The sequence below is a fragment of the Prionailurus viverrinus genome, chromosome C1, assembly GCF_022837055.1.
Source record: "Prionailurus viverrinus isolate Anna chromosome C1, UM_Priviv_1.0, whole genome shotgun sequence".
In the NCBI taxonomy this organism is placed as follows: domain Eukaryota; kingdom Metazoa; phylum Chordata; class Mammalia; order Carnivora; family Felidae; genus Prionailurus; species Prionailurus viverrinus.
In genome coordinates, this window is record NC_062568.1 from 156,203,866 (window position 1) to 156,218,812 (window position 14,947).

Here is a 14,947-nt window from a genome sequence, read left to right on the forward strand (position 1 = left end):
CAGATTCCATTTCTTTCTATAAGGAATATAGAGAAAGTTTCCTTCCTCTCTTCTCTCCTCATCTCCCCTTTCCTTCCATTTTATAGCTATTAGGAAAGAAAGGCTCAAATGATAGTGGTGGGTCTTTGGATGAAAAAAGAATTAAAGTAAGATTCATCTGTATTAAAAAAAAACCTTTATATGGGAATTTTGTCTCAGACCTGTCAACTTAATTCTTAATCTTTTAAAATGGCTCTACATACTCTATATTTCTGTAATGGATAAGTCAGTATTGTTTCCATGACATATTTTGAACACAAAGTATTGTATTTCATGTACCCTGTATATATAGACTTATAATTAATCATAATTCTAAGTTAGATATATGGAGTTTAAACTTCTGTAATTGGTTTTTAGGATAAGTAGTACTTCACATTTTTTTAGAATCTGACCTTTTGTTTTTTGAAATCTGTAACATTTTAATTTGTTGATTATTTTCGTATGTAGTACTAATAACCTTTGAAAACATAGATTTTTATATTTAACTTTTGTTCCCACTGCAGGAATCAGAGATGGAAACAGAAGAAGAGGTTGACATCTTAATGAGTAGTGATATTTACTCTGCAACTTTATCAACCAAATCAATTTCTTTCACACGTGCCCAAACAGGATGGCTTTTTCGGGAAGATAAAACAGTATGTGCCAATCTTGATTTTTCAGTTTACAAAATTGTTTATTTTTTAATGTTGCCAAAATAATGTGGTGGAGGTGTAGGAAGCTTACTGACTTATTTTCCAGTAGTTTATTCTCTCCTCCTTGAATCAAAGATAGGGAATTATAATGGTTGTTTACAGAGTTGGAAGTTATTTTTACAGAAGCCAGGAGAGAAAGTTTAGCTCATTTGAATTTTATGTTGGGAAAGATTCTTGATGTCAACTGCCTTGTTATTTACAGGGAACAGTGTCTTCACATGGTTCTATTATATTTCTAATGCTTTTATTCCTTAAGAAGACCATTAAGAGGGATACACTTTTGAATTCATTTCCCTGGACCTTTTTATTGTTTCCACATTGACTTCAAAACTATTTACTCACTCAGAATCTATTTCTCAGTAGTCCATATATATGACTAAAATTAAATAAGCTTACATTTCTATAACACTGTCATTAAATTAAATTTCCATGGAGATTCCCTCATTAGTGAATTGTAAATTCTTTCCATAATTCCCACTTCATCTGCCAGCAAGAGGTTATATAAGACTATTCAAAATATGTTAAAAATGTTTAATTAGACATATGAAGAAGCATTTGGTAAAGTTTTAAAGTTAAGAATAAATCATACAGGTGAAGGCCAAGATTTATTGTTTTTAAAAATTATGTATTTAAAATTATGTTTCATTACACATGGTAGAAATGAACATATTCTTCCTGGAAAAATAAAAACAGCTTGTATTAGAGTTCTCTGAGGAAATCAGTAGATCTCTGTCTGTATCTCTATCTAGATATATGTATATCTCTATATAAATATATAGATATAGAGAGAGAAGGAGGGAGGAGTATGGAAGAGATTGATTTATTTAAGGGAATTGATGTATGTGAATATAGGTGATGGCCACTCTGAAATCTGTAGAGCACTCTAGCAGGTCAGAAATTCAGGTAAGAGTTGATGTGGTCTTGAATCTAAAATCTACAGGCTAGAATCTTTGGCAGAGTTTCTGTGTCACAGCCTTGGGGCAGAATTTCGTTTCCTTTTGGAAATTTTAGTCTTTGCTCTTAAGGTTGGCAGTTGTTTGAATGAAGCCTACCCACATTGTGGAGGGTAATCTACTTTATTCTAAGTCTAGTGATTTAACTGTTAATTACATCTAAAAAATACCTCCATAGCAACATGGAGACATGTTAAGCCAGACAGCTGGGCACCATAGTCTAGCCAAGTTGATACAAAAGTAATCACCATACAACCTTATACATAAAGTTATAAAGTACCCCTTTACGAGTACTCAGTCCCCAGAGCCCTTTGTAAAGGATTTTTATGTTCTGCATTCATAAATATGTATCCCTAGTAATATGTAGCTTTAGTTGTTGATATTTCTTTATTTTTTTCTAGTGTTATATCTACTGGTTTGGACCTTTTTTTCCCCACTCTTTAGTTTGTTTAGAAGCTTTTTCTTATCAGTAGTGCCACTTCATTCTTTTTAACAACTGCATAGTATTCCATAGTATGGATTGTAGTTTATTTATCCAGTCTCTTATTTATGGACATTTTGATGAATAACACACATTTGTGCCCAGTTTTCTGCCATTATAAATGATGTTGTGTTTATCATCCATTTACATGCCCTTTCATTGTCTATTATAGACAACAAGAAATGGAATGGCTGGATTATGAAGAATATACACTTAGAATTTTTATTGATATGATAATTTACTTTTAATAAATTCTTTCTCATTAGAAGATTTCAAAAAGTGAGAATTATCACCTGAGTATTGCTCAGCCACAGAAAAATTCTCACTTTTAGATATAGGCTCCTCAACTTTCTTCTCTAAGCCTGTTTGGCAACAAATAGTATTATAGGATTCCTAGTTGTGAGCTCCTACACTGCAATCCCTTTGTTGGCTTGAAGTCTTATTTGTTTGTACTCTGTTCTTCTGGACAGCATTAGAGGATCACCTCAAGAGAAGATAAAAATTGAAGCTGCTATTCATCTAGTACTACTGCTAAGCAGCTCAAAGCTCTTGAACAGCGTCTAGGTGATCTTCTTAAATCTTTGACAGGTAAGGAGGGAGTCAGTAATACTTATGGTTCCCATTTTGTAGGTAGAAACAGGTGCAGAATGCCTTACTTTTTGGTGACTGGTAAGGAGGCCACCAAAAACAAGGTGGACATGGAAATAACTCTAAACACATAGTTTTGGAATGCCAGGAAATATCAGAGGATGGAGACCAAGTGATTTGCATGCAGGTAGAAATGAGAAGCTTGTTTTCAGTAAGTTATTGATCATGTTTTTTGTAGTAAGCTGTTTGAAACTGACCACCCATGGGTCTGAAAAAGGTGAAGGTTAATGTTGAAGAAGGACTTCATTGAAAGGAAATAATTCTTTTCTTGATATCATTTATATCACTTGAGTTTCCCTATCCCTAATCCATAATGTAAGCACTTAATTGTAATTGTATTGGTGAGCAAAACTATTCTGTTGTTCTCTCTTCTTTATTGAAAGCAGCAAGCAGCTGTAACTTGAAGTTTGATCCTGTTAGAGAATAGAGTATTGGAACAGGTAATTAATTCTAGTTATGCTAGAGATTCTTATGTAATTTAGATTATTTCTTTTTATTCCACTTTTTTTTTTCTATCTATAAAATGGGAACAGTAATTATCCCTGACCCCTCCTTGTTACTCATGGTGTTTGACTATCAGCTAAATAAAGTTTTCAGATAGCTTTGTGCTACTTGGGAGTAGATTTTAAAGGAATACTATGTGGTATTTCTATTTAGATTTAATTCATTTGCAGATTAACTACCATACATCTTGGGTGTTTTAAATTTTCCTTTACAAATTTTAAATGTGTAATTGTATATATATATTCTTAAATTTAATAAAATGTATAAAATAATTTGTTAAGTTCAAGTACCAAGTGAATATTTATTTTCACCTAAATGTTACATGTTTATGGAAAAATATTGTGTATTACTTTGAAACTTTCTTTTTGATCTAAGATAAACTTAATTTGTTTTATTATTCTGAAATATTTGAATGTTTTATTATTTTGATTATTTAATTTTGTTTTAGGAAAGAGTAGGAAACTTTTTGGCAGACTTTTATCTGGTGAATGGACTTGTTTTAGAATCAAGAAAAAGAAGAGAACATCTTAGTGAAGAAGATATTCTTCGAAATAAGGCCATTATGGAGAGTTTGAGTAAAGGTGGAAACATAATGGAACAGAATTTTGAGGTATAATATTTCTAATTTACAATTTTCTAAAGAGAGAAGGGGTAGACTTCATTCCTGGCGCTCAGTGAGTTTATAGAAGAACATTCATAGATTAGTTTGTTTGTTTGTTACCATGTGTCACCTTTTATTTTTCTGTGATAGGGCCTTTGGTGACTTTTTTGTGAATTTATTCTTGGTCTTTGAGTCTTCATTAACAGATTAAACTCATTTTATAAGCATGAAACCCAGTGTTAATTTTTAATCTGTGTCCCTTTGCATATGTTTTTCCTACTTCATCAACTGAAATCTGTTGCTCTGAAGGCCCAGCTCCTTAATGAAGTCATTTCTTTTTTTTTTATTTTATTTATTTTTTTTTTATTTTTTTTTTAAATTTCTTTTTTCAACGTTTTTTATTTATTTTTGGGACAGAGAGAGACAGAGCATGAACGGGGGAGGGGCAGAGAGAGGGAGACACAGAATCAGAAACAGGCTCCAGGCTCTGAGCCATCAGCCCAGAGCCTGACGCGGGGCTTGAACTCACGGACCGCGAGATCGTGACCTGGCTGAAGTCGGACGCTTAACCGACTGCGCCACCCAGGCGCCCCAATGAAGTCATTTCTAATCTATACTTTCCCATAAGTTTTTTATTCAGCATGTGTATATTGAGAGCATGCTTTCTGTAAAGAATTGTGTGCCAGTAAGGAAAGGGGAGGGGAAATTAGGAAATACTAAGGTACATGGGACATCATCATTGCCTCTGCAATCTTATTCCCTAATCAGATGAATTGGATGGGTTCCTAAATTTATTTTTCATTTTGACAATTTTAGATTTACAAAAACCAACTAAAACAGTACAAAGAATTCCTGGATGCTCTTCATCAGGATTCCCCAAATGTTAACATTTTACTACATTTGTATAGCAGTGTTTTTCAAATCGAAGGCACCATAGGGACCCCTTAGTAGTTTATGAAATCAATTTAGTAGGCTGTGACCACCCTTTTTAAAAGAGAAAAAAACTAGAATCTAAATAATGATGTTAGAGTAAAACCAGAGGACATCACATGTAGTATAGGTCATTATTTCTTTATGAAACCAAGTTTCAGGGGTGTATGTGTTTGTAAATATGTATATGTATGAGTGCTGGTTTGAAGTGTAAAATGTGTCACAATAGCAAAAAGTTTAAAGGTTATTTTGAGGAGGCTTGAATTCCTTGAACATTTAGTCTCTCCTATGGTGTCAGATTATGTTTTAGCAATAGATAACCATTTCAGATTAGTATGCCAGGTTCCAGCTAATTCATGGTAATGCTGTGCATGCCAGGAAAATATTTTAATGTTTAGAAAGTTCATGTGTTTAAGTGACTCAGCCATAGTTTAGTTAAATAAGTACAGGATATGAAGTATTTAACAATCCTCATTAAATGTTAAAGTTGTGATTATGCCAGTGTAGTGTGGACCTGTCCCCTTTCTGCCAGATCCTCTTGTACTTACTTTCTTTGGGCCATGGGATAGAGCCTCACAGGGTTTCATTTTCTGGAAGCCTTCGGGTATTTACTGATCTCTTGAGCAGTAGGACATGATGTGCTTAGGAAATAGATATGGAGAAGATGAACTGAGAGAGGGAATGCTGAGCTCCATCTTTAACAAAGCTGCTACCCTCTCCCATTATTGACCAGATAAAAGGCTATTTCTTTGGACTTGCCCTGTGATTTAAATTTTATTGGGCTTGTTAAAAATTCTGAATAGGTATATAATAGAACAAAATAATATGAAATAAATTAACTAATTAGCTTTTGACTTCTGGTCAGAAATCAAAGGAAACACTTCCTGTGTGAATCATAGCCCCTTGAACTGTATCGTTCTTGATGAATATTTAGATTCAGTTTTTCAATTTGTATAAAAGAAAAAAACTTGATGGGATTTTGATAGGATGATGTTGAATCTGTAGATCAATCAGTTTTTACATAAATGCCTGCTTGATTTTTCTTAATTTGACTTTTCATTTTGAGATAATTGTAGGTTCACATACACAGTTGTAAGAAATAATACAGAGAGATTCTATATATGCCTCACCCAGTTTCCTCCAGTGTTAACATCTTGCAAAACAGTAATATCATCACAAGCAGGGTATTTGCATTTATAGGCAAGATATAGAACATGGCCATCACCACAAGATCCCTCCTTCCCCTTGTATAGGCACACCTCCCTTTTTGCCCCTTTGCCCCTTCCCTGTCCATTATCCCTGGCAGCCATTAATCTGTTTCTCCATTTTTAAAATTTGGTCATTTCAAGGATGTTGTATATAACCTTTTGATACTGGCTTTCTTCCTCCTTCACTAGGCTTAATTCCCTGGTAGTTTTTCCAGGTGTGTATATCAGTAGTTTGTTCTTCTTACTACTGAGTAGTAGTCCATGGTATGAATGTACCATAGTTTGCTTAACTATTCACCTGTTGAAGGACATTTGGGTTTCCAGTTTGGGGCCATTTATGAGTAAAGCTGTCATAAACATTCACATATAGGTTTTTGTATGGACATAAGTCTTTATTTCTTTGGTAAATAAATGTTCTAAATGGTCTCTTTGGGAATGCATGAAGCTGGCTGTTTGTGTGTGTGCATGAGGGGTAAATGGGCAAGGGGGACCCTTAAGGAGTGGGCCCTAGGACTCTGTGTGCCCCACTGCCCTGATGGCTCTGGACCATGGTTCATGCTAGTTGTTTGATGTATCTACTCTGTGTACTGTTCATACTGTAACTGGGGCCCATGGGTGCAAGAGCACTTGGCTCTGATGATCCCAAACAGAGTAGGTTAGGCCACTTGCCACTGACAAAATCCAAAGGCAGAGAGACAAGTGGTGGTGAAACAAGAAAGGAATTTATTTCAGTGAGGCCAACACTGGGAACACAGCTAACTGATGTCTCAAAGACTATCCAAAGTGCTGACAGTACTTCTGGGTTTATGCAAGGAAAATGTGGGACAGAGGTCAGTGAGTACGTGCAGCTGGACAGTAAAGGTCAGGTTGATCATTGTCTTGAGGTCAGTCACACAGGGTCTTGCTGGTGTCTTGACAGTTTTTATTGCTGAAAGGAATAGTTTGAGTTTCTATCAAGGGATGCTTTGCATGTAGGGTTTTTGCCCAAGTTAAAAGATAACTGGAAAGAAGAACTTAATCAATTAGAAAGTATAGACGGAGGTTGAATGGAGGTATTTGAAGTCCTCTCTCAATACTTATCTCTAGAATGCCCAGACCTTGTTCTTGCTCTGGTCCATTCAAAACTCCCTCCATAGTGAAGAGTTCATATTCCTCCCCTCCACACACACACAAAGACTACAGTCAGGTCCAGGTGCAGTTGCTGGGTTTTGTGGTAGTTGAATGTCTTTTCATGTACTTATTTGCTATAAAATATACAGATTTATATCCTCTTTGATAAAATGTTTCTTCATGTCTTCCCATTGTCTAATTGGATTGTTTCTTTACTGTTGAGTTTTCAAAGTTCTTTATATATTCTAGATACTAGTTCTTTGTCATATGTGTGTACAGGTATTTTTTTCCTACTCTGTAGCTTATCTTTTCATCCTATTAAATGGGTTTTTTGAAAGGAAAAGTTTTTAATTTTGATGAGGACCAGTTTATCAGTTTTTGTTTTATTGCTTCCACCAAGTCTAAAAACTATGCTTATCTGCAAGTCCCTAAGATTTTCTTCTATATGTTTTTGATATAGTCTTATATTTCTACATTTTACACTTAAGTCCATGAATTAGTTAATTTTGTATAAGGTGTAATGTCTTTTTACTTCTTTCTTCTTTTCTTTCTTTTCCTTCCTTCCTTCCTTCCTTCCTTCCTTCCTTCCTTCCTTCCATATTTTATTTGCCTTTGATGGCCAGTTGATTTAACACCATTAAAATAAAAAGAGCTATGCTTCCTCCATTGAATAACCTGCTGGAATTTTTATTGAGGTACTGTTGAATCTGTAAATTAAAGTCTGGAGACTTGATATCTTAAAAATATTGAATCTTGTATTTCATGAACATGGTATGTCTCTCCATTTATTTAGGTCTTTTATAGTTTATCTCAGAAGTGTTTTGTAGTTTTTAGTATACGAGTCTTACACATTATTTTACTAAATTTATCTGTCAAGCACTTAGTATAGTAATGTGTTTGGATTTCATTTTCTAGTCGTTCCTTGATAGTATATAGGAATATATATGATATTTATATATTAGTTATATCGTTTTTATAGATTTCTTAGGGTTTTCTACAGATGACCATATCATCAGGTAATAAAGGTTTACTTTTTCCTTGGTAATCTTTTTGCCTTTGTTTGTTTTTCTTACCTTATTATACTGGGAAGTAACTGGGAAGTAACACTACAATATAATGTTGAATAAAAGTCCTGAGAGCAGGTGCCATGCCTTTTACCTGACCTTAGAAGGGATTTTTTTATATCAGTGTGAATTTTAAAAAATCATTATACTAATTTGCAACCTGGCAGAAGTAATTTATTAAGAATTACTAAGAGCCATGACTATATTGTTATTTGTTAGCTCTATAATCCTTATAAGATTATATTTTTAATTGTTTTAGAATGAAGGAAGTATGTATCTCATATGTAGTTTGGACTTTTGATAGGGAAGAACTGAAGAATTACATTTGAGAATTTTTTGGAGTTCAATTATAAATATTTAGAAGAAATTTAAAGGAAATAGTAATTCTGTCAGATATTCATCTATACATATAATTTGATTTGGCTGAATCAGGTAAGGTACAGGATGCAAGAACATCAAAATAGTATTGATAGGTCTAATTATAAAAAAGATACAAAAAGCTGTGTTTGTGTGTGTATGTGTGTTTGTGTGTGCGTGTATTTTCTTAGATAGAATTTGCTAACACATGAAAAGCAGCATGAAATTGATACTAGTTTAATTATATTCAATAGTGGGAATTAAAAGAGAGAAATATTTGAATGCATTTTGTAGGTAATTTTAGGAATATAGTTCTTTTAAACCTACATGAGCTTTTTAGGAAAGGTATATATAAATTAACATGCAAAAGTTTAAAAATTTGGGTTAAAAAAGAGTAAAGGGAGGGATCTGTTGAGTTTTAATGATGAACTATGTTTATAATCTTAACAGAGTTTAAAAAAACATATACAGGAGTTTAAAAAAACATAGGACCCTTAACCCAATCTGTTCTTGCTTTAAGTATATTCCTTTCCAGTCTGCCTTGGTCGTAGTTGCTTCTTTCTGTATATTCAGATGTTTAACATGTCTTAGAATTTCTTTCAAAATATTGGGAAGCTGAAGTTGGAAGAGGAGTGGCAGAACCTTAAGATACCATCCTGGAGAGATGCTGTTGGTAAATGTAGTAAAAAAAAAAATCAGTATTGTGGTATTTAAAAAATTATGTTCATAAAAGGCATATTAGTAAATAATATGTTTGGCTTTGGAGCATTATTGAAAATTTCAAGAACCTAGAAAATAAATATAATTATTCTTATTATTTAAAAAAACATGAAAATAATATTTTTAAGCCACATTTTAATAGAAATTCAGTTTTTAAAAATAAATGTCTAATTTTTTTCAGAATAAATTTATATTCTTTGTTGTAAATGAATAGCTTTGAGTTACTTCTTTTTTTTAGGCAAATATTTTTTCTAATTTCCATAAGAAATAACTTATAGATAGCATTTAAGAGGAATTGTTTGCCATTTAACTAGTTTGCCATGCCTCTTCTTCCTCTCCCTCCTTTCCAGATATGTTTTTCATATTTAGTGTATATTTTTGATACACAGAGGATCTGAAGTGGGCTCTCTGTTGACTGCAGACAGCCTGATGCAGGGCTCGAACTCATGAACTGCGAGATCATAACCTGATTCACAGTCAGACACTTAACCGACTGAGCCACCCAGGCAGGCACCCCTTGACAATATTTTTTATAGGAAAACTTAAGTGCTCAGAAATTCTTAAGTCATGGGTACTTGCTCCTATGTTTTTGGTGCTTTTTTCCCTTTTTGTTCTAACCAGTTATTGTTAGAGGAGGGAACAATTCTCCATTTATACCTTAGATAGAGAGTCATTGGTAAAAGCATTTATTGTGTACAAACTATGTATATATTATGTGTGTGTATATAATTTATATATTATATATTTAAATATATAAATATTTAAAATATAATATTGAGTTAAAGTCTATTACTATTTATGTATTTTTTAAGTATATAAAATCTAAATAGGAATACATAGATATAAAATAAATGAACGTCTTAAACTTCCAGAAGCCTTTGCTATATAATAGAATAGTGGCAAACCTAGCAATAAATTTAAAAATATTTTTTATATGCTTCAAGGAAAACAGGCATTTGAATTTTTGCATTTAATCATGAAGAAAGGTTTGATAACATTTCAGTTACAGAACCTGCTGACCTGGGGAAATAACATTAGAAAACCATCTGGTATTCTGTGGCAGCCTTCATGTCTTCCTGTTTCATTAGATAGCTATGGTAGCAGTGCTGAGGGAACACTAAAGGATGTAACTACAAGTGTCAGTTTGTCACAAAGGACCAATTAGAATAAACTAGGAAAGACTTTATTAAAATATAATAATTGATATCATGATGAGGTAAAGTACTCAATAAAAGGTTAAATTAGATTTATTACAGTCTCTTTATAAGATGGTAATGTATAATGTACAGTTTAGGAAGAATTTTATTAGAAACAGTAGGAACTGCCTAGAGAAGTTTATTACCTGAAAAAATATACTTAACTGACATGCCACATTATCTAATCAAGCCTGGCAAATGAGTCTTTATTATGATAATATGTATATATGTATGATAATACATGTATATATACAAGTATAAAACCAGTTATAGTCAAATATACATAAGTATTAACCAGACTGGAAGCAAGAGTAGACAAATTTGAAGCAGTGTTCAAAGAGAAATTGATTATAGCCTACTTAGTTAGAAATTTAGATGGAGGTGAGATTAGCTTTTGCTGTTTTTCTGTGTTGGAGCAGCAGTCTTAAGTTTTTCTAGCCTTTTCCCCCAGAATTACAGGTTTTGTTAGTTAACATATATCTGTCTGTCTTTTGCAATGCTACAAGATACTATTTTACCTCATATCACAATATTTATGAAGGTCATTAACTATCTTTTAAGCCTGCTTGTCATTGTACTAAGCCATTGCCACATACCACAGCTTTGTGTGTAGTGTCCTACTTCATGTATTAAATTGGTGTTGATTACTTTTTTCTTCTGTAAAAATCTGAGTTTGTGTGGTTTCTCTGCTCTGTGGGTTAATCTCAGACCTACTCTTTTTTTGTCTTATTTCTTTGCTATTCTTAGATGTGACTCTCATCCACATGGTTTAAGATTATTTATTATGTATTTAGTATTGCAGCTAGCAGGAATAGTAGTAATTCCTAATAATAGTTTGGAATAGTTTGGAAGGAGAGGACTTGCCTGTTTTGTTTGAGGACCCAATCAGAAGTTGCACACATCACTCTGCTCACATCCCATTGGTTAGAACTTAGTAACATGGTAACACTTGGCTAGGATGACTAGAAAAATAAGTCTTTAATCTAGTAAGTCATATGTGTAGCGAAAAATTTGAATGGGAGTTTTGTTTGTTTATATATTTAATTTATGTATGTAAGTATTTATTTATTTTACAATAAAGAATGGGAGAATAGACACTAGGTAGACAACTAGTGGTCTCTAATGTCTCATTGGTTGGATACATATCTGATGATGCTTCTGTTATCATTTAAATACTGGTAACTCTCACCCAAAATATACTTTGGACTGTGACTTTTCTCCTAATCACCAGATCTTTAGTGCTTTCCATCAACTCCATTTGGATAAACATAAGTATCTAAAATTTAGTATATTTAAATATGATCAAACAATTTTGTTCCTCCTGCCTGTCTTCTCTGTCTTGAGTGATGGCACCATTATCACTACCATTACCCAAGCCAGCAACATGAAATTTGTCCTTAGACTTCTTTTAACTTTCCTTACCCTTGTGTCTGATCAATACAAAATGTTGAAGATTTCTTGAATCTATTTTTCTCCTTCCATTTTGAAACAGCAGGCTGTTGTCATTTCTCATTTGGATTACAGAGATAGCTTTGTAACTTACACACAGCTCCCAGAGTGCTCTGCCTGAAATAGATTGAACTTTGTAATGCCTGTGCTCAATAGCTAAAATGTATAGAGTAATTACTATGTGTCAGGCACTGTTTTAAGTACTTTATATTTAACCAGCCTTTTTTATCCTCACAACAACCTTGTGAGGTTATATAGTTGACTAAACTGAGACAAAAGAGGTTGAATAATTTGTCCAAACTCAGTTGGTAATTGGTGAAGACAGGGTTTAATCAGTCTGGCTCCAAAATGTGTGTGTTAAAAAAAAAAACAAAACAAAACAAAAGAAAACATATTATATTGTTCAAAATATTTGTCTGTTGCTTCCTGAGAAAAATACAGACCTACTCAGTGCACAAAACCCTTACAAACTACTTTTTCTCATTTCTGTCTTGCTCCCTTATCCCTGTTTCTTACTAGTTTCTCTTCACATACTCTACTCCCACTAAGTACACACACTACACTTGCAGTTTTCCAGTACACCGCATTTTTCTCACCATTGTGCTTTCCTCAGTCTCCTTCAACTGGTGATTTTGTTCTCTTTCTTTTCGACTCAACTGCTCAGGAACCATGATTGCTGGCACTTACCTTTGGCCACTCCATTCTGAGTCAGAAACACCTTCTCTGTGAGTTTATGTCCTCCTTTAGATCCCTAAATCATAGCCCCCATTATTCTGGATGATAACCTACTTTCTGTGTGTCTCTTGTAAGCTTTTCACAGATGGAAAAGCTTTCATACTGCCTGTGTTCAGACACTGTTAGTTTCCTTTTTAACGACATCCTTTGATGCTATTCAGAGATCTCAATGACTTCTGACCAACAAAATGTATGGCCCCTTTTCAGGCTTCTTTCTCTTTAAAAGTCTTTGTATCATTGTATTTAACAGTCTTTTGGCCTCTCTGACAAGTTGATGCTCTGATTTTTCTTTTTTCTGTATTGGTTAATATTTGGCTTCTTTCTGTCTCTCCCACCACCCCCCAAAACCACCAATGCATGTTATTTTTAGGACTTAGTCATCAACCCTGTTTTTTTTTGTTTTTTTTTTTTTTTTTTTTTTTTTTTTTATCTAGTCAGAGAATTCCCATATCTTTAACTCTGATTTCTTCCCTTTTCTTTTTGTAACTGCCCTCTAGAAACTTCCCTGGATATAACTGTTACTGTTATTTACTGAATACTTTATTCTGTTCTGGGCAGTATGCTCTTTCTATACATTAACTCCTTGAATTCTTAACTATAAGATAGGTGGTCATCTCCCATTTTGCAGGGGAGTTAAATCGACATAAGAGAATGTAACTTGCCCAAATTTCTACAACTACCAGTGGAGCTGGGATTCCAACCCAGTTTGCTGTCTTCAAAATTCTTGATTTTAACAGTTCTAATATCCTACCTATTAACATCTAATGCTCATAATATCCAGAAAGAAAGGTACTTCTCTGAATGGGGCCCTCTCCCAGTGTCGACTCTTTATCTTGTTATTTATATCAGTCTTTCATTGATTGCCCTTTGCTCCATGAGTTTGTCTTGGCAGTTTTCAATTTCTGCGGCCACTCCCTTAGTCCTTATTGCAAATCCATCCTGTGGTAATACAAATTGATATTTAACAAAGACAACATGTAAGTTTTAAAAACTGATATGATCTTTATCACTATTGTTACTCTCTCTTCTGAACTTCCCTTTTCAGTTCAAATACATCAACTACTTTTTTTTTTATCATTAATTCTTCTTGTCTAAAATATACTTTTTATTTTGTTTTCGTTTAAATCTGAGCGTCCATCTCCTAGTCTCAATTTATTGTCCATAGAAGGTTGTTCTTTTTTCTGAACTTCAGTACTACTCAGTTTTTTGTAAGTTCATTTGGCCTTTAATCATGTAATATTTTATAATTCTGACTAACTGTTATGTCTGTATGTTTGTTTTTTTTTTCTTTCCAACTCTGAATTGTAAATTCCTTGAAGTCAGGGTTAGTTTTTATATTTCTCTTTTGTTCCCATGTTCAACATCTGGCATAATATGAGGAATATTTTAGATGATTAAAACATTGAATGAATGGATTTTATTACTTTGATACTTGTCTTATTTGAGATTTAGGAAAAAAAATAATCTTACTGATGGAGCTTAAATCACCATGGAACTATCTCAGAAGTACTTCCTAAAGCATTATATTGAAGAGATTTAAGTACGTTAGCAATTTAAATAGTTTATTTTATGTTTTTATTTTATATTTTTAAAAATAAGACATTTTTCTTTCCCCTCTCCCTCTCTTTGTCTCTTCTTTCTTTGTTTCTTTTTATTTTTTGGCAGCCGGTTCGAAGACAGTCCCTTACCCCTCCTCCTCAGAACACTATTACATGGGAAGAATATATATCTGCTGAAAATGGAAAGTAAGTTTTTTTTTATTTTATTTTGGAAAGTAAGGGTTGTTGTTGTTTTTTTCCTTTTGGTTTTATTTTGTTCATTGGTTTTTAGAAAGAACAATTTGGAAAAACATGAATATTCAGGTGTAAAATTATCTTAGAAAGAATTACTATTATGGTTTTGTCTGAAGCAATTATTTTTTCTTTTAAAAATACGATTAAGTGTCATCAGAATGGAATTGTTGTTTTTCATATTGCCTGATGCTCAAACACTGTTTCCTTTTGTCCCACATCTTTCTGATGCCATTCAAAGAAAATATAATGTGAGGAATTTCCCACTGCAGTTGCTTATTTGAGTGTTTCTATTATTATGTGTGAACTTTTATATTCTGTTACTGTGCTGAGACTTTACATGGTGGGAAAAGCCATGCACCGCTTTTCTACTTTTTACCTTTCTAAGCTCATCTCCTATCATTTATCTCTTTGTTTTAGCCTGTGCCAGACTTCTTCTCATCATCCTTACAAAAGACTTTGCTTAATGT

The 14,947-nt window shown here is 33.2% G+C and overlaps 1 protein-coding gene across 2 annotated transcripts in view; it reads left to right on the forward strand.

Moving 5' to 3' along the window:
* The window catches only part of ANKRD13C (ankyrin repeat domain 13C), a 92,201-nt gene that overhangs the window by 63,160 nt on the left and 14,094 nt on the right, over positions 1 to 14,947 (forward strand). For both annotated transcript variants that reach the window (XM_047871001.1, XM_047871003.1), the window contains exons 8-10: positions 543 to 674; positions 3,766 to 3,927; positions 14,353 to 14,432. In XM_047871001.1, the coding sequence (XP_047726957.1) occupies positions 543 to 674; positions 3,766 to 3,927; positions 14,353 to 14,432 (374 nt within the window). The remainder of the gene's footprint in view (positions 1 to 542; positions 675 to 3,765; positions 3,928 to 14,352; positions 14,433 to 14,947) is intronic.